Source organism: Alternaria hordeiaustralica (genome assembly GCF_023758085.1).
Source record: "Alternaria hordeiaustralica strain BMP 2776 chromosome Unknown scaffold_3, whole genome shotgun sequence".
Lineage (NCBI taxonomy): Eukaryota > Fungi > Ascomycota > Dothideomycetes > Pleosporales > Pleosporaceae > Alternaria > Alternaria hordeiaustralica.
In genome coordinates this window covers 611,434-628,855 of record NW_026056775.1, presented here as the reverse complement: position 1 = coordinate 628,855, position 17,422 = coordinate 611,434, and the positions used below count along the sequence as shown (strand labels likewise).

General features: G+C 53.7%; 4 protein-coding genes across 4 annotated transcripts; 1 reads left to right on the top strand and 3 right to left on the bottom strand.

Annotated features, from left to right (window-relative positions):
- Window positions 1-6,644: 6,644 nt before the first annotated feature.
- J4E84_002372 (uncharacterized protein) lies at window positions 6,645-7,248 on the bottom strand (the record flags this gene model as incomplete). Its single annotated transcript, XM_049384997.1, has 2 exons — window positions 6,645-7,089; window positions 7,142-7,248. 2 exons carry the CDS (start codon window positions 7,246-7,248, stop codon window positions 6,645-6,647), a joined length of 552 nt encoding a protein of 183 aa, XP_049247020.1.
- A 2,218-nt stretch (window positions 7,249-9,466) lies between these two features.
- On the bottom strand, window positions 9,467-11,419 carry J4E84_002371 (uncharacterized protein; the record flags this gene model as incomplete). Its single annotated transcript, XM_049384996.1, has 4 exons — window positions 9,467-10,378; window positions 10,426-10,854; window positions 10,908-11,097; window positions 11,241-11,419. The coding sequence occupies 4 exons, from the start codon at window positions 11,417-11,419 to the stop codon at window positions 9,467-9,469; spliced, it is 1,710 nt and encodes a 569-aa protein (XP_049247019.1).
- A 3,075-nt stretch (window positions 11,420-14,494) lies between these two features.
- Window positions 14,495-16,002, bottom strand: J4E84_002370 (uncharacterized protein; the record flags this gene model as incomplete). The annotated part of the gene is made up of 3 exons (XM_049384995.1): window positions 14,495-14,865; window positions 14,917-15,718; window positions 15,802-16,002. The coding sequence occupies 3 exons, from the start codon at window positions 16,000-16,002 to the stop codon at window positions 14,495-14,497; spliced, it is 1,374 nt and encodes a 457-aa protein (XP_049247018.1).
- A 522-nt stretch (window positions 16,003-16,524) lies between these two features.
- Window positions 16,525-17,399, top strand: J4E84_002369 (uncharacterized protein; the record flags this gene model as incomplete). The annotated part of the gene is made up of 2 exons (XM_049384994.1): window positions 16,525-16,774; window positions 16,825-17,399. The coding sequence occupies 2 exons, from the start codon at window positions 16,525-16,527 to the stop codon at window positions 17,397-17,399; spliced, it is 825 nt and encodes a 274-aa protein (XP_049247017.1).
- Window positions 17,400-17,422: the final 23 nt, after the last annotated feature.

The window sequence follows — 17,422 nt, the reverse complement described above, 5'->3', positions numbered from 1 at the left end:
GACTCGCTGGGAAAACTTACCGATGGAGACGTGGAAAATCAACCAAAAATGATGCGCAAAGCAACAAGTCGAGCAGAGGAGCAGTGCAGTGGGGGATGCGCAGAGATGGATGTCTTCGCGGTGCTGCGGTCGATGGCTGGGTGGTGCTGAGGGCCGGGTGCTGGGGGCCAGAAAGCAGATAGCAGAAAGCTTGGGAGACGCGACGGCGAGGCTGGCTAAGATGATGCCAAGTCAAGTGTGCTCAAAAGGAACCTCCGGGACAGATGGCAGAGCGAGAACAGCACCGGTCGTCGGGAGCCGCAATTGCAGTGAGGGTGCAAGAGTCGGCGATGGATATGTGAAGAATGGGGAGAGCTGAGGGCACGCGGCTATGAGAGGGGACGGCTGAGAGGCCCGCTGGGTCAGGCTCATCTGCACTGACACTTTAGCCGGACAAAGGCAGCTTAGTGTGCTGTGGCTATTGGTTTGAAGCCTCACCCGCCTGCAATCCATGAATGCTCCGCGGACGCCTCGCGCGCAGAAGCTGCAGTCCTAGTACCACCACGGCAAGGCGCAGTCGTCTTGCATCGTCGTGCATCGTCTTGCATCGCGAGAAGCTGGCGAGAACCATGGTAAGGAGCGCGTTGCTCTCCACACCTTCCTCTCTGCACGCCCGCCATCCACCACCTGGGCACAACCACCGGCACTGACTCGTGCACCCCGAAGCGAGCACCAAGCGGGAACCGAAACATATTGGCCCGCGTCTTGCCAAAGTTAAACTAGCCAGCCAGACCAGAGCCCACCGATCACACGGTTCCAGCTCCCGGCTCTCGATGGGCAACCATGGTGTCGTCCCATCACATCGCCTTGGGTCTGGCGCCATGCCTACGCTACAAGGCACGCACATGCCATACTACACTCAAGAGTACTCCCTCCTACGAGCACAGTGTATTCCATACTAGTCACCTTCGCATTCGCCTCTCCCACATCCAGATGTCACTAAATTGCACTGCTGCCCATCTCAGCTGGGCGCCACGTCTGGGTAGAGAGCCGGTTTCTGTAGTAGGCCCGCCTGGGGATGCATGGTGCCAGGGTGCCCGGGAGATACCGCCTGGGCCAAGCACACTGTGCCGTGCGACAATGGCTGGCGCGCACAACAGCCAGATGGTCTGATGCTCGTCACTATCCATGCCGTCTCCTCGCTACTCTTTCCAGCCCCATCTCGTCCTTTTGCCAGAGTGCTGACCGCCCCCATGAACGGTTCTCCAACGGTGCTTTTTATGCGACGCTGCTGACTGACTGCCGGCTGGGACGCTGGAAACCAATGGCCAGCGAGGCGGATTCCAGCAGCCAGCAGTGGGCAGCAAACGGCCCACTCGCAAAGGATCACCGTGGCTGACATGCCCCTGCTGCCCTTCTGCTGGATTGCGCCAAGTGGGATCCTTTACCCGTCGTTCCAGCCACCTTGATTCGCCCCCTCCATTATCGGAAGCATGCAGCCCCAGTATTCCTGTCTTCCTCAACGGCCGGGATGCGCACTCTCCCGTTGCAGCCCTCCTCAGGGCCGGGGGCGATCAGATCCGCTTCCTGCTGCCAACAACATCCTGCGCGCTGTTTCGACGTCTTGGACATCTAATCGCAGTCAGACGCCGCCCTTGCTTGTCGATGCCGAGTGCATCTCGTGGTGATCATGTACCGCCGAATCGTGCATGAGGACGCCCGTTCTATCCGCAGCCCGGAGCGATTCGCAAAAGTAAATGCCATTAGAGTTTGCGGAAAGCGGAGGTTTCACCCTTCATTGATTGGGACTGCCGCCGGCGAACCCACCACGCGCACATGTCAAACGCTCTGTTGGTTGACTGCTGTCGCACTTAGGCTCCGACAAATCCCCCGGAAGTTACCAATCGCTTCACCCTGGCCGAACACAGCGTCGTCTTCCGCGCTTTCGCATTCGACCCTGATGGACCCTGTCGCTGAAACCTTGGTCGGTAACTTTGGATGGTTTGGTCGTTTTATGACGCCGTCTGCTGTGTTCGCGTCTGGCGTCGTTTTTCCGTACCTTCAAAAGTCAGAACCCTTACCCTCGGCAATGGCTGCGCAGAGAGTTGCACAGCGTCGTTGCTGAAGACCATCAACCAATGCAGTCTCCCGCCCTAGCTTACACGAGAAGACGCATCATGGCACCAGTCGTATATGGTTTACAGCGTTTCGCGTTGTCTCCTGCAAAGGTTCTTCAGCCAACCTGAAATCACTGCACCCACTGCGATATGCGCTTGGTTATTGCCTAAGGCCTGGATCCCACACTCGTTTCACTCTATTCAATTGCAGCCTGGCCAAACAACCTGAACCCACACCCGTGCTATCTCCATCACGCGGTAATATCGCACGGACTTGCATGCCTCAAATTACGCTTTGCAACGACTATCGCGCAAAGCGTGACAGCAGAGTACACCCGAAGTCCTTGCATGAGCCCGTGCTAAACCTTCAGGCTAGGTGCATGCCTACAAATGACGTCTGCGCTCCACCGACCAGACTTCCTCTGCCTATGCTGTCTCGATATCAGGCCATCTTTCGCTACACTCAGCGCCCCTGGAGGCACTACAGAGCCACGTTGACCTAGCGTGTTCAATAGACGCCGCAAGACCCAAACAATCGCATTCAGCTCCTGCGGCTCAGTGTACTGGGCGCCTCTTGAACACGAACGTCACACTGGGAAAAGCCACGTCTTGACCCTGGACCATCTTGGTCAGTCTACAGCAGGCGCAGCCTTACCCTCAGATACCGATCATTCCAATGGTCGGGCCCAGGGAAAGCCACCATGCAGTCAAGATGCCACACATGACGACCACCCCGCGTCCATATGGTCTGATAGCAGCAAGCACATACCTTTCTGTACATACCAACATACCTCACATTTCACAGGGTCTACTACATACGATGCGCTGGCATGCTGCGCGCTCCTGTGGCCACAATCCGGCAAGATCGGAGCGTACATCAAGCACCGAAAGGCTCGGAACAGTTCGACTTGTGCATTACCCAAGGGTGGCCTTCTGGAAGCCCCTGTCTTTCTAGAAGATATGATCTGATCGGTGAAAGAATGTGAGAGGGACCATTGGTGCACTCAACCCCTTACTTAACACGGGAGATTCGGCGGCTGCAGACGTTACGTCCAGCGGCATTCGACAACTGCACATATACGAGGCTTGAAATAGAAGTGCGGATGCAGATCATGCTGTTGGTACTGGGTATGCGCTGGTCAATCAGCGTCACAGGGAGTGCATGGCGCTAGCACGAGTCCAAGACGTTGGCTGTCTGTCGTATCGACTGCTATCTCTTTCCATTGGCGACTTGGAACATTCCAACATATAAGCCATTGCTTTGCAGATACCGTGACGTCTACCAGCTGACCTGGTACTCACGAGGTAACCCGTATAGATCTCACACAGCCTTCATTCCAAGGACAACTATGCATCACTGGCAAGAACGATGGTATTCGTTTTCGAACTTACATTCGGCCTCAAAAAGGGCAGGTACACGTCACCTTACGCGTCAGTGTATTCACGCGTGTCAGTGTGCGCTCCATGCCGTCTCGGATCTGTTCAACTCCGTTATGCGTTTTGTAATACCGGCCTATCGTCCTCTGTCTTTCTGACAAGATTCAGTCAGTCGATTTGCACGGCGGAAATCCTCAAAATCTAGTCATCTCATCAAATCTTGTCATGATGCTGGCTTATCGTTGCTTATATGTCGGAACGCGATCTCTCGCATCACGCCTTTACCAGTTCGAATGACCACATCCCTGACTCTCGCATGAGATTCTAGAGACTGCATTACGTCCAATTGTCATATACGAATTCTTGATTAGCATCTTCGCTCCATATGTTTCACAACTTCGCAACTCGAGTATTCCAAGAACGATAGGATTGTGTTCTTTAAGCTATGTCTCCTGCTTCTTTCCTCAAGGTGCTGAGAATGTCCTCAGTTGTCTTTGTGGTCTCAAGATAGCATCAAGATCACGCCTCGCGAATCCCTGTCATCTCGCATACCCCAGGTAACAGGATACCACTTTTCCTCCTCAGCTGTGCAAGTCGTCAGTACCAGAATCTATTGATTGAAAATCCAACTACTGTACTCACCATCATCCACCGTAACTGGAAATAGCGGATCATAGACAAGCACCGTTCTCACAGCCTGCGTTGCACCACTCAAAAGACGCAAAAGAGTTGGTTACGCAGTCCACAGTTACGTTCTTGCGCTTAGCAGACCATGGCTCAGGGTAGACGATACAGTAGCGGCCTACGCAAGGATCCGGACGTGGTGTTATTGATATCTGTGGTACTGGTGCCGCCACCGGTTCCGGTGCCGGTGCAGCAACTGCATTGATGGCAGTAAGAGAGAGGAGAGTGAAAGTAAGGCTGAGGAACTTCATGTCCATGGTGCTGCTTATTCGAGTGAAGAGGAGTGCGGCTTGCTATCGCTTTGAAATAATGGGTGAGGAGAGAAATAGGAGGGAATCACTGGCTTTCTTATACACATCTTTCGGCGGCTTCTGGGCAAGCCAACATCTTGCTCGACGACCCACTTACTCCACTGACTGACTGCACGATAGTACCTCTAAGAGTATCGATTCTGCATGTAAGTTATTAGCTCCACATCCTTACGTTCAGCATTCTCGTCCTCCAGACGCAACCAACAAAGGCCATCACCTCGTGCATCGGCCTTGATTCGCCAGTACGTCTCCTTCCTTCTCGTATACCACAGAACCGCGTATCGATAGCGGATCGCGATAGGATCTAGATTGCCATCTAGACGTCATCCTCAAGTCCATATAGTCGAAGCGATGCGGCGCAGATGGTCCTCGAACGATTCGGTTGGATAGCGGCAACGGCGCCTACTCCCGCAACTGGTGGTCATAGTCACTCCTCCCGGGCACATGATCTCTCGAAGAGATCCTTCGATCTCATTTTGGTGTGCGGCGTGGGCGAGAGGAGTTGGCTATTGGTATGCAGAGATCCCTTGCTTAATGCTTGATGTGGGACGGATCTTCGGCGAGTCGGACAACACCACGATGGTGTAGATGCGAAAGTGGAGATTTGAGGAAGATATATCATGTGCCGTCGATTTTGGAAGATGGCTTGGCCTGAAGGCAAGTCCACAGTCATACTATTTGATGTGGCTGATATGTAGACATCATTGCCTAAAACTTATTCCAAAATAGAGCTCGCCCCACACTATCCCTCTTTCCCTCCATCGCGTTCCTCCTCTCAATTCCAATCTCAATCTCCTGCCCATCCCCCTCCACACCCTCCGTACTCCCCGTCGCCATCTCGTCATCCACCCATCCCCGATACTCAAACCCATCTTCCAGCCTTTCCACTCCGTATCTACCCTCTTCCTCCTCCTCCTCCTCCCCATCCCCTTCCTCATCCTCGACCCCCCACCGCTCCATCATAGCTCTCTCAAACATAAACGCCCCCCTCCCTTTCCGCCGAACAACAATTTGCGTAGCCCACTCATACCCAACATGCCATCCATGTCCATCTCTCGACTCTGACTCTGGCACCCAACTGTTTCTTATTTCTTCTTCTATCTCTGTGGTCTTAGCGCGAGGTCGATTGGAAGAGGCTACGTTATCGTGGTATGCAGTGCCAGCGACGAGCGAGGGGGCGAATGCTGTGCTGGCCATGTCGGATGTCTGGGAGAAGGTGGAGGATCGGTCCTGCGGGAGAGGGGCCCGGTGAATGACGCCTGTGTGGGTGGAATTTGGTGTGGAAGCTGTGGTGGTGAAGATGTGGGTGAGGCAGGAGAATGCCATCTTGACAATGGTTTTTGCAGGTATTTAAAGTAGTGGTAATACGGTAGACCTGACTTTCACTGCTATTAAGAGGAGTGATTAGATATATGTCGAGTGATACCGTCTGGTTTCCTGGTGTCTCGCTGCATTTATCTCGATGAAGATGTGAGTGAGCATCTATTTCGTAGTAGCATGGTGATGTCTCTCTTCTTGTGAGACATCTCTGTTTGCCAGACAAGGACTTGCTGTGCTTTGTTCTTGTCTCGTGGAGTTTTGGCGCCTTCTTTGTCGATGTACGAGACAATCAGACGTGTGTTATATGCAGAAAGCAAGACATGGTTCGTTGTAAGGCTTGCAGGTCTTGCGTGGTATGCTCTGTTTCTGAGGAGGCGTGGTTTAAAGTAGTGCATAGAGAAGTGTGTTCATGGTGCCCGATGGCATTCAAACGATTGTGGCATGGAATAGGAGGTTGGAACGTAATCCTAGATTGGCTTGCATCATCGAGGTTCTAGAAAGTCTATAAGGATCGCGAACACAGAGGGCCTCAGCTGGGGCTCATAACGCGATGTCATGCAGTTTGCTGGTCAGCCAAGTGTTTCATTCGTTGCTTAGCACTAACATCATCACGACGAACTTCTGTATGAAGTCAATTTGCGCAGTACAGAACCACGCGTCATGTATGTTCTCAAGTGAGTTCTTGCGTAGGATCATTTATTTTGAGTCTGATTAGGATGCGATCAAGTAGCCCCATTATGCTAATATGTACAGGTAAAGTCGTGTAGTAGAGCCAAGTTCATCCATCATATGCACATCTACTTATTGAAGAGTTGGATTGCGATAAGGTTCCAGCACTATCCCAGCGAATCCGCGCTTACAAGAAGAAAGCAGCAGCGCCAAGAACAGCAGCGACCTTTCCGGCGCCAACGGCAACAGCGGCGTTCTCGGTCTGCTCAGGGAGAGCGCTGGACTCAGCAGCGGACGCAGCATCGTCGCCGGTAACAGTAGCAGTGCCAGATACGGTCTCAGCAGGAGCGGTGGTGGGCTCGGCAACGCCGGCAGGGCAGTGCCAGTGGTCGCCGTGGGGCTCGCAAGTGCTAGCGGTGGCCTCATGGTCGTGATCATCCTCGTCATCGTGGCTGTGGGATGCGGAGGCAGTGATCATGGTGGATCCAGAGGAGACGACAGTGACGGTAGTGGAGGCAATCGTGGAGGCAGGGCCGGAAGTAGCCTCTTCAGCGGCTTCCTCAGCGGAGTGCGAAGCAAGCTGCTCTGGGGTAGGAGCACCAGTGGGCTCTGGAACGCCGTCGGGGCAGTGCCTTGATATTGTCAGTTTGGTTCATAGACTACATGATGTTCAGATCGCCTTACCAGTGGTCGCCGTGGGGCTCGCACTCACCACCAGCAGTCACAGAGACGGTGTCCTGTGCTACAACGGCGGCAGCGACAGCGAGAAGAGAGATGACCGAGAACCTCATCTTGAATGTGTTGAAACGACCGTAGTTGTCTTGTCGAGTTAGATATGTAGGTAACGAGGGAATGTCCTGAGGGCTCGAATAGGATGTTTCGTGAGAGGTAGTCGGGTAAGGAAGTGACTGCAGTGTCTACGGGCCAAAAGTTTTATATCCTTACCTTCGGGTCGATGCTGCAGAGCATACACCTACATGGCTGGGCGCCGAGCCAAGGCGGCGGATTGCCTTGGCGATGGACATTGCGGTACTCAGTTTCCGTAAAAGAAGGCAAAAACTTGCTTCTCGAGATGAACAATTGGTAGAAAGTGGTCCTGAGTAGGCGGGTTTACCGAGTGTGACGCTGGAGTAGCGTGCGAATGCCTGTTGGGGGTGGTCTCCATGCTTGGCACGTGGGATGCGGATGTGGTGGTGGAGTTGGTGTGCACGAAACGGGCAAACTGTCCGGTGAGTTGTTGAGACATTTGCGAACAGAGCCTTGAGATAAATGCTGAGGTGTGGTTTTGTCAGCATAGAATGTCAGTATTGCCCTATTGCGAAGCGTGAAGTGTTTGCAAGTCGAAGAGCGCGAAGACTGCGACGATGTGAAGACTCACGATGCCGCAGTTTAGGCGAAATCCGAGGTAATCCTGAACTTCTAGGTACTGGGAAGAACATCAAAACTAGCGCAGGTACAATGCACTGTCATTTATATCTCCGCTTGTTCATCAAATCAGTAGCATGCTCATTGTCAGTCTCGTGGGATCATTTGCCACACTAAGGAAATGCCCTGACCCTAAGACTCAACATACTGCTTTAGTAATAGCACAGGTCGTCATTCGTATCGGCGCACCCGATGATATTGGCATGTCGCTGGTGACTTCATAGTGGACCAGTAGCTGTACGTGATGATTTCTCTTTTTGACACCCTCATTCAACATCTCCATGAGCAGTATGCAGACGGGATGAAGCCGAAAGTCTGATCGATGTTCCATTCGAGCGTTTCTACGAGAGCGGAACTTATCGAATATTCTGTTCGCATGGTCCAACGTGGGCAATGACCACAGGATTTCCGAGGAAGCGACTGTGATCGAGATAGCCTGGTTGGTTGATTCGAAAGAACAATCCCATTCAGAAGTGGCTTGAGGCTCGGTTGGTTACTTTGCTGCAGCTGGGTGCCCTGCCAGCATGCACCTATTCGCTGCTTAGGAAGTTGCCTGTTATCCACGTATGGGCTGGTTGATCGAGTGAACCTGCCAGACATTATTGCGTCCTTTCCGGGCTTCGAAGCCAACCAGCGCGTATAGTTGCGCATATTCCAGCCTATTGTCAACGACGTCCTATGATTTTGGAGACCAGCCAACCCCTCAGCGATGGACATCTGCGGGTCTGCGGCCCGGTGTCGGCACTGTCTTATGGGTACATTATGTGTCAGGTTCTAAAAGAACACATCTCTTTCTCATAGAAGCATACTCGAAGTCGGGCATGTCCAGTCGCATCAAAGAAGGTTGTGATGTGAAAGCAAGCTTCCGGTAGAAGCCAGCCAACCGTCCTGCACAGGCGTCCCCATTAGCTGAGCTGGAGCAATGTGAATCATTGCGCTGAGATATATCGAATATGCAGAATTAATACCGATAGGGAGAGGGGGTGATATCTTAACGCTGTGGGCGTTTGTAGACCTCGGTGCGTGGTGAGGATTGCGTGTTGATGGCCTGAGCTGGCAAGGAGTTGGACCCTGAAAACAGCGCGGGCACCGGAAATATCCGGCAGCGCTCTGATATACCCAGGTCGGAGATGAACGCAAAGCACGTTGGCTCAGGATATCGATAAGTTAGTGAGTCTATCCGAAGGCACATTGCCGACGTTAAGATTGCCTAGCTGCCGCTTTTCTGAAAGCTTCTGCGCTGAGGACGTGCGCATTTTCCGACTTGCGAGGCGAGACTCCCGGTATCCACTCCCCGGTGACAGCCATGTAATGAACCGATCGCACCCCTTATTTCTCCTGTTACCATTGCATGCAAGTCAGTTTTGTGCCTACAGTGAGTCAGTAATTCAAATGTGTGTAGAGTCAAGTCAGGTGCAGAGAAAAGGATATGCAAATATCGTGTATATTGCTCGTAACTTTTTTTAGAGGTAGCCTTCTTGTCGCTAATTATGCACAAAACAAAGGAGATAAAGGTCTACAAATCTAACATCGTCATGAAGCGAACACGCCAGCAAAAATCTACTGCTTCCGCGCCTGCGCGTACTAGTGCAATCCGCTCTCGCCAGTCTCAGCCATGTGGTTCTGGCATTCGACCATGATCTTGACCATTTGCGAGATTTGTTCTAGGCGGCTGATGACAACCTTGTTGCCGTCGACAAAGCCAACGCAGTTGTACTTGACACCGGTCTTGGCCGAGAACTCGCGGACGAGCTCTTGGCCGCGGCGGAGGTTGTGGCGAGGTACACGAGGGAACAGGTGGTGAACAGCTTGGAACTGCAGACCGCCGTGGAACCAGTCCATCCAGGGTGGGCAATCTACGTCCATGGTTGTGCGCAGTTGGCGTTGAGGGAAAGACTCAGTGGGTCCGAGGTCGGCAGTGGGCATGCCCCAGTGAGAGAGGGTGATCTGTACGTGCAAAACCATGGTGACCATGTGCGAGATGATGACGAAGCCGACACGGATGGGCCATGTGGGAAGATAGAGCCAGCAGAGAAGGTAGCCGAAGATATACCAGTAGCAGCACATGAAGACGATTTCGACGGGGCGTGTCCACCATGCTGCACCCAATTGAGCTGCTCGGGGTGAGACCAAATGCAACCAGCCGAGGAAGTACAGGTTGAACCTGGCAAAGGCCATGATCGGATAGTAAAGGTACTTTTGGTAAGGGACAATGACATCGCATGCAGCGTCCCATACAAACTGGAAGTTGTAGAAGGATGATAGAACGGACTTGATGTAAGTAGGAGTGGTGGAGAACAGAGGGATGTTCTGAATGTCCGGGTCATGCTCCGGCATGTTAGTGATGAGATGGTGGACGTTGTGGCTGGATTTCCACCAGCCGATGCTGAGGCCAGAGCAAAAGTCTGCGATGAAAGCGCCGATGAGGGTGTCGATGACGAAGTTGCCTGTGATTCCACGATGGCCGGCATCATGTGCTGTGAACATGATTTGTTGCTACATTATGTTAGAACGCGTTGACCCAGAGGAGGGAGTGGACTTACCCAGAAAAGACCAAGGAAGACTGCGGAAGTCATGTACCACTTGGCGTAAAGGAAGCCGCCGAACGCAGCGAAGAGCAGAGCGTATCGAACCGACTCTCTGGCGTATTCTGAGTAGCGGCATTGGTACAGGCCCTCGTCTTTGAACCGTTGGTGCAATTCGCGGTAGCTTTGTATGATGGTGTTTTGCGTTTCCAGGTCGAGCGAGGGGTTGTCGCGGATACCTTCTTCGATCTCCCTCTCCTCTTGCTCGATGGCATACTGCTCCCTGTGCCTCTTCTTCTCTTCCGCGGCAGACAAGACTGGTGTCTCAATCTCATCCTCGCTTTGGATGAGAGGTAGCTTTTCGGGGTCGCTTGCAGGCCTGCTACTTGAGCGGTAGACACAAGTATCTGGCTTTCCAATCAACTTCTTGCTGATGATGGCGGCGGCCTTGTTCATGTTAGCGAGGACGGTAAATGCGAACGGGTGGGGGGTAGACCCACGGATCCCAGGTCGACGCTCCTCCCGCGACGTGACTTTTCGGACTCTGGCGCCGCGGCCAATCGCTTTCTTTCCGCGAGATTTATGTAGTAGTCCGGCGAGCGGATTGGAGGCTCCATGTTGGCCCAGGGCAGCTCGACACGACCGATGCGATGCTTTGTCATCATAAGCAGTGCCTTATTGGTGTGATAGCTGTTGTGAGGTCAGTATTAGGTCAAGCTGGGTTGCTTACTCAACGCTTCCGCAGTATCCGGCGACATGGTGTGGCCGAACTTTGCCTGTTGCGGAAGGGCTGGTAGGGCTGGCGATATTTAGGCTCGTCCCGCATTACATACATATTGATCTCGTCTGTCGCGTCTCTTCCCACCATGTGCAGGATGGCGAGACGGCCGCCCGGATGCCTATTGATCCATTCTCCGAGATTCAGGACATAGCCCTCGTGGATTACGATTGGCTCGCCCTCGGCAATCTTTTGCGCGATCTCGGCGGGCGCGATGATTCGGTGTCGCGACATAATGGCTGGGGCTGGTTGTGAGAGGTGAGGGTGGGCGTGTTTGGTTAATCAGCGGGACAGCAGGATATATACGAATGCAGGAGCGGGCGAGCGAGGGCGCTGGCGAACCTGGGTACTTTTTGGGGAGATTTCCCGCCTACGCCGTGTGCACGGTTCGCGGGCCAGGCGAAATCTTGGAGCGTTTGCTTGCGAAGGGGGCGGAGCCGTTTGGTACGTCACTTTGGTGGCACGCATACGCACGCGGGAGTCGGAGGTGCCAGCGAGTGGAAGAGCAACAAAGGAGGCACTCCCAACGGTACCGCACAGTGGGCCCGCCCAAGGCCCTGTAGCTCGCAAATTCACCCGCCATGGAGCCTGCGCTTGCCCTGGAGCGACCAAGCCCCGCGAGACCCTGAGGCCCGCGGGAGATCAATCTCGCAGCGCAGCGTATAGATGGGCCAGCGTGCGCTCGCGAAATAGGAGAGTGGGTAACGGCTTCCTTTGCTCCAGGTGCCCACGGGCCCGCGATAGGCAGGTGCAACGCAGCATCGTCCTCGCAGCGCGCGCCAAGCCCTTGGGAACACGAATCGAAGTCCCGAAGGCCCAGATGAGCCCGCATGCAGCCTAGCGCAGCCAGCATCCTGGGGACCTTGGACCCTTTGGACCCTTTTGCGGGAAAGTCGCCCCGCACAGCGAACGCCTCTGACTGGCCATGCGAGCCTGGACGCGACCCGCCAATGCACCGCGGCAGGCAGGAGCGAGGCAGCCAGGGCATCCATCTCGCAGTCGGCCCTGCTGCGCTCCCCACCACCTCGAACCATCGCAGGGCAGGGAGATACTTGTCTGTCACGGCACAATGCAATCAACGCTATCACCAAACTACAGCGGGTGACACCCTTGGCACAGCGCCACCGCGTGCTGCACGCCTGTGCACCGGGCAACGGCCTATCTGTCCCGATCGTCTCAAGCGCGTATCCAGTATCCGTAATAGCAGTTTCAGTCGCCTGCCTAGGTCGTATTGCGTATCGATCCCCATGCGCTATATCCAGACGCTCCACACGGGTACGCCGCGCGTACTCGCAACATTCACCCCGTGCATGTCTAGCACCGCACATCAAACATCAAGCTGCTTTTCCTCCACCACCACTGCCGCTTCCGCGTGCTTTTTGAAGGGCGGACTCGGCCCCTCAGGCACTGTCCAACTGCCTATACGTGTACGACGGAAGCCATTTCTACTCGCAATGCCCCCGCCCTTCGCTCGCCACTCCCACACCTCGAAAACATAATCACATCCGAATCACCCACCTCCTGAAAATTCACCGGCAGAATATTATTCATGATACCTATGGTTGCGTCAGCGTGCGCGTCATTAATTATTTCGGGCACCACGAAAAGACCGAACCGCCGTTTTGACCTGCTGGGTCCATCACGCATAACCTGCGTCTGACCAAGTCAGCTTACCGCCGAAGAACCTCAACTATAATGTGTTCCTATATGGTTCCTTGTAGACTTGCGAAGGATGACCAGTTGACTGCTCGGGCACGAGACTAGGCGCCGAGGCACAAAGATGCAGCCGAATCCTACCCTCCTGCACGTCCGCCATCGCGCGAGGTGGCTTAGAACCTACTCATGATAGGTGCTAGCATTGAATTTGCTGAACAATAGCTACAAACTCGGTGCATCTCTTCATGCCCTACACGTCCTTCGAAAACGACGACGACGACAGTAGCCACCTGGCAGCGCAGGCATTGGCATCCGGACAGCGGCACCCATAAGCGGAGGCGATGATAAGGATCACCCTGTTGAACCGCTACTCCTGAGATGGTTCACCTGTGTCCTGGGCGTTATGCTGGCCGATCACACAGCGGAACCGCTAGCACAGAACAACGACGTTACGCAATAGGAATAACAATCAACAATTCAACGACGGCGGGGAGAGCATTTGCACATGCGTCGCAGGGCATAGCCATGATATGGATGATGCATGCATCCCGAGACGTGGAGGCTGTCAGATCCAGCATTCGAGATCGTTTTGCTGCGCATTTGGTTTTTCATCAACAAAGTTCAAGATGCCGAACGTATAAATGGTACGCCCACGACTAGCCTGGCGAGCTATACTAGCATCCGCAAGCTCTGCCGCTTTATGCGTACTTTCGCGCCATGGTAGCGGCTACGTCAGCGCAATGAGCTCCTGGCAATTCACGAGGTGCACGGCGGGGTAGCTGCGTTGTGGCTGCGCTCAAGCTCATACTGTAGTTGTGCAGTTTTGCGCCTAAGTCAATGTCTTGAAATTTGGAATTACTACCTCAGCACGCGTCATATCTGATGATTTGCAGGAAGGAGGCAACGTAGCCACTGACTACAATGTGAAGACGCGCAAGTATGCGACGAACAAACCACGTATGACGCTATAGACGATCTTAGTTGATCATAGACCTATCTTATCCGGCCGTGAATTAATCTGAACAGACCATCCAAATACTTGGCCCGACCATGGATTTAGCCAACCTGAACATGCGAGCTGTTGAGCTGTCCTCGAAAGTTGAGCTGTCTTTCAAAGCTAAACAGACCTCGGAAGCCGAGCTGGCCTAGGACATAGCTCGCCCGACGGCTGAAAGCTCTCCCGATTATGACTAGCAGTTCATCCGGCCATGACTAGTAGCTCATCAGACCATGACTAAGATCTAACAGGCTAGGGTCATCCCCGAACGATCGAGACTAAGAGTTCACCCGACCATCGCTAAGAGCTGGGCTGACCTTGACTAGAGCTAAGCTGACCATCAGTAGAGCTAAGCTGACCATGTGTATGAGTTCATCTGACCATGGAATTGGGACGAGCCAACTAATACTCCAACCTCAACCGACAGATGCGCGTGGGTTACTTGTTCAAGACTGAAGTGGTCATATCTTCTGTCCTCAACGTGGAACCCACGTGCATAAATTGATCGAACTTGTAGCTTCGGTATGTGTGGCGAAATTGTATTACAAGTGTAAATCTACCCACGAGCAGTCGCTCAGCCTCCTCATCTTCAGCGTCAAGAATCCAGTCCATCTCCCATCTACTGCATCTCAGTGCCTCCCATCACCACGCCCATCCTACAACTCCTCCTTATCCTCCTCATCGACCTCTGTGTCCTTAATAGGATCCTCCTCGGCATCGCGAATAGCCTTAGCAAATTCTTCCGCCTCTTTAGGACTATTCGCAAACAAGTGTTCCCGGACAAGTCTCTGCGGCGTCTCGCCAAGCCACTGGAACAAGCTAAAGTCCTGGTACTTGTCTGTACGGAAGATTTCGAGCACCTCGACGTCCTCATCGTCAGACAGGTTCTCGATGAAGTGGCCCATGTTGCGAGGGATGACGCCTACGTCGCCGGCTTGGAAGTCGAATGTGCGCGCTGTGCCTTTGGCGGCGAAGATCGTTACGCGGGCACGGCCAGCGATGAAGAAGGACCACTCGTCTGCGTTAGCTGTGGTAAAGAGTTAGCATGGAATAACGGATGGGTAAGTGAGTGACTTACGGTGCCAATGCATCTCGCGGATTGCGCCAGGTTGAATGCTCAAGTGTGCTGCAGCGACAGTCTTGGAGATGGGGAAGTTTGTCGAATCGGTGATGCGAACTTGACCACCAGTTGTGTTGACAGGCTCCTGAGCAAGCATCTTGTGAGTAAATTGGATCTTCGACTTCTTGTATCCCTTGCCGCCACTTGGAACCTCATCGTCGATGGGACCGGGCTCTGAGCCCTGGAAGATGTACTTTTCCTTCTCGGGAATTGCCTTGAAGACTTCTGGCGAAACGCGGAAGTTCTCACCCAAGACGGACTTGGGTGTCAGTCTCATCCAGTCGGTGAGCAGGAAGGTAGAGTCTTCAGAGAAGTTTCCGTCATCGAAGACGAGCAGGAACTCGGTGCCGTTGGGGCTCAGGCCTTGCAACGAGTGAGGGTGGCCAGAGGGGAAGTACCATAGGTCACCCTTCTCTAGGTCATCGACGAAAGAGCCACCTTCAGGATCGAGAGCGGTGATGCGGACCTTGCCTTCGAGGACATATGCCCATTCGGCTTCCTTGTGCCAGTGGAGTTCACGAATGACGCCTTCCTCAAGACGCATGTTCACGCCGGCTAGCTCCTTGCTAGTACCTAGCTCGCGGACAGTCGTCTCGCGCGTCCAACCACCTTCCTCGATGCGGATATGCGAGTCGGCAAAGGACCATCGCATGTTGGGGATCGCGCCATGGTCGGTGCTGGGTGGGCGGACGAGATCTGGGTTTTGTCGTTCGCGCGCTCGGTTGCGAGGCCCTAGAACACTCGCTCCGTCACCATTGCGCTGGAAACTTTGTTAGCATGTTGACCATTATCGAGCTAGATATTCGTCGTTCCGCGGAGGAATGGTCTCAATGATGGACTCACGTAGGGTAGTGGCTGAAGCTTGTCGCCTTGCGAATCAATCTTCTTGTCAAATGGATCATTGTTGCCAGGCTTGTACGGGTTGAAGACTTTGTTAGGTCCTGCGTGGTGTCGCGCACTGCCAGCCAGCGGTTGTTGTTGCTCTAATGGCGCAGCCACGGCACCACATACGCCAAGCGCGACCAGTAACGACGGAAGATGCATGACGGCTTCAATTGACCTCAAGTGAAGAAGCTGAAGAGGATCGCGAAGTCGAAAGTTTATTCACCCGGCAGACGACGCCCTTTTGACATGCCGCGTGCATTGCGCGTCCTGCGATGCCGTGTGCCGATGACGACAGTCTAGCCATGATTATTTATGATGCTTGCTTGACACTAAGCAACAACCATCCACTCCCACGCCATCTCTGCGCATCAATCATCAATTTTCCACGCACCATACCCACCCAGAACCGTTTCCCCGCACGTCAAACGCATTGCTTGTACATGCAACGCCACATCAGGAAGGTCTTCAAGCCACACGTCCTGAGATATCCTGCAATTGCCGCAGCGGGCGTCGAAAGCTTAACTGAAGCTTGAGTCGAAGTGCCTGTCGATCTGCACGCTGGCTCGCGCCTTCCCGGCTGCGCTGACGCGATTATCTGCACCCCGCCCCAACTGACATAACTACCGGTCCTCGCAGCCCTCGCAATATACGACTACACGATCTCATTCCACACGTGCAACCATGAGCAGCGTAACGCGCAGAGACGCCACGCGCAGCGGCGCAGACGAGGAAACGCCGCTTCTCGGCCGAAATGGACCAGCCGGCGGAAAATCGGACAGCAAGGGGACTATGCAGCGGCTCAAACGGCACATGAATGCCGATGTTAACAAGAACTGGGCAGATCTTGTTTTGCTGTATTGCTACATTGTTACTGGGCTACTGGATAGCTCGGCTGTCTTCATATGGGGCTCTTTCGTGAGCATGCAGACGGGTGAGTAAGAGCGCCATCTCTGTTGGTCTAGAAGCTTACTCAACATGCAGGTAACACCGTGTATCTTGGCTTGGGCATTGTCGCACCTTCTGAGGGCATCCGTTGGATCAAGGCATTGACATCCATCGTCGCGTTCTGTGCTGGCTCGTTCTGCTTCGCGCGCTTTCATCGCTACTTCTCGCCAGCCAAGAGATGGGTGCTCATCGTATCCTACACGTTCCAGATGCTACTCATTGCTGTCGCTGCATTGATTGCTACTGTCGGGAAAGACACGAAAGAAGGCCTTCATTGGCAAATGATTGTTCCGCTCGCTTCAGTCGCTTTCCAATCCAGTGGCCAGGCAGTCACGTCGCGCGCCCTGAAGTACAACGGTCTGACCAGTGTCGTGCTCACGAGCAACTACTGCGACCTCTTTTCTGACCCTCAGCTTTTCAAGATTTCGAACGTGGAGCGTAACAGGAGGATCGCTGCACCCGCGATGCTGTTGTTGGGAGCCTGCATTGGTGGATTGTATGCGCACAGCAGTGTAGGTCTCGCAGGTGCCTTGTGGACTGCTTGCGGACTGAAGCTCTTGGCTGTCTTCGCGTGGGTCTTTTGGAAGTCGGAAATCATTGTGGAAGAATGAAATGTCGCTCCGACAAGAAATTT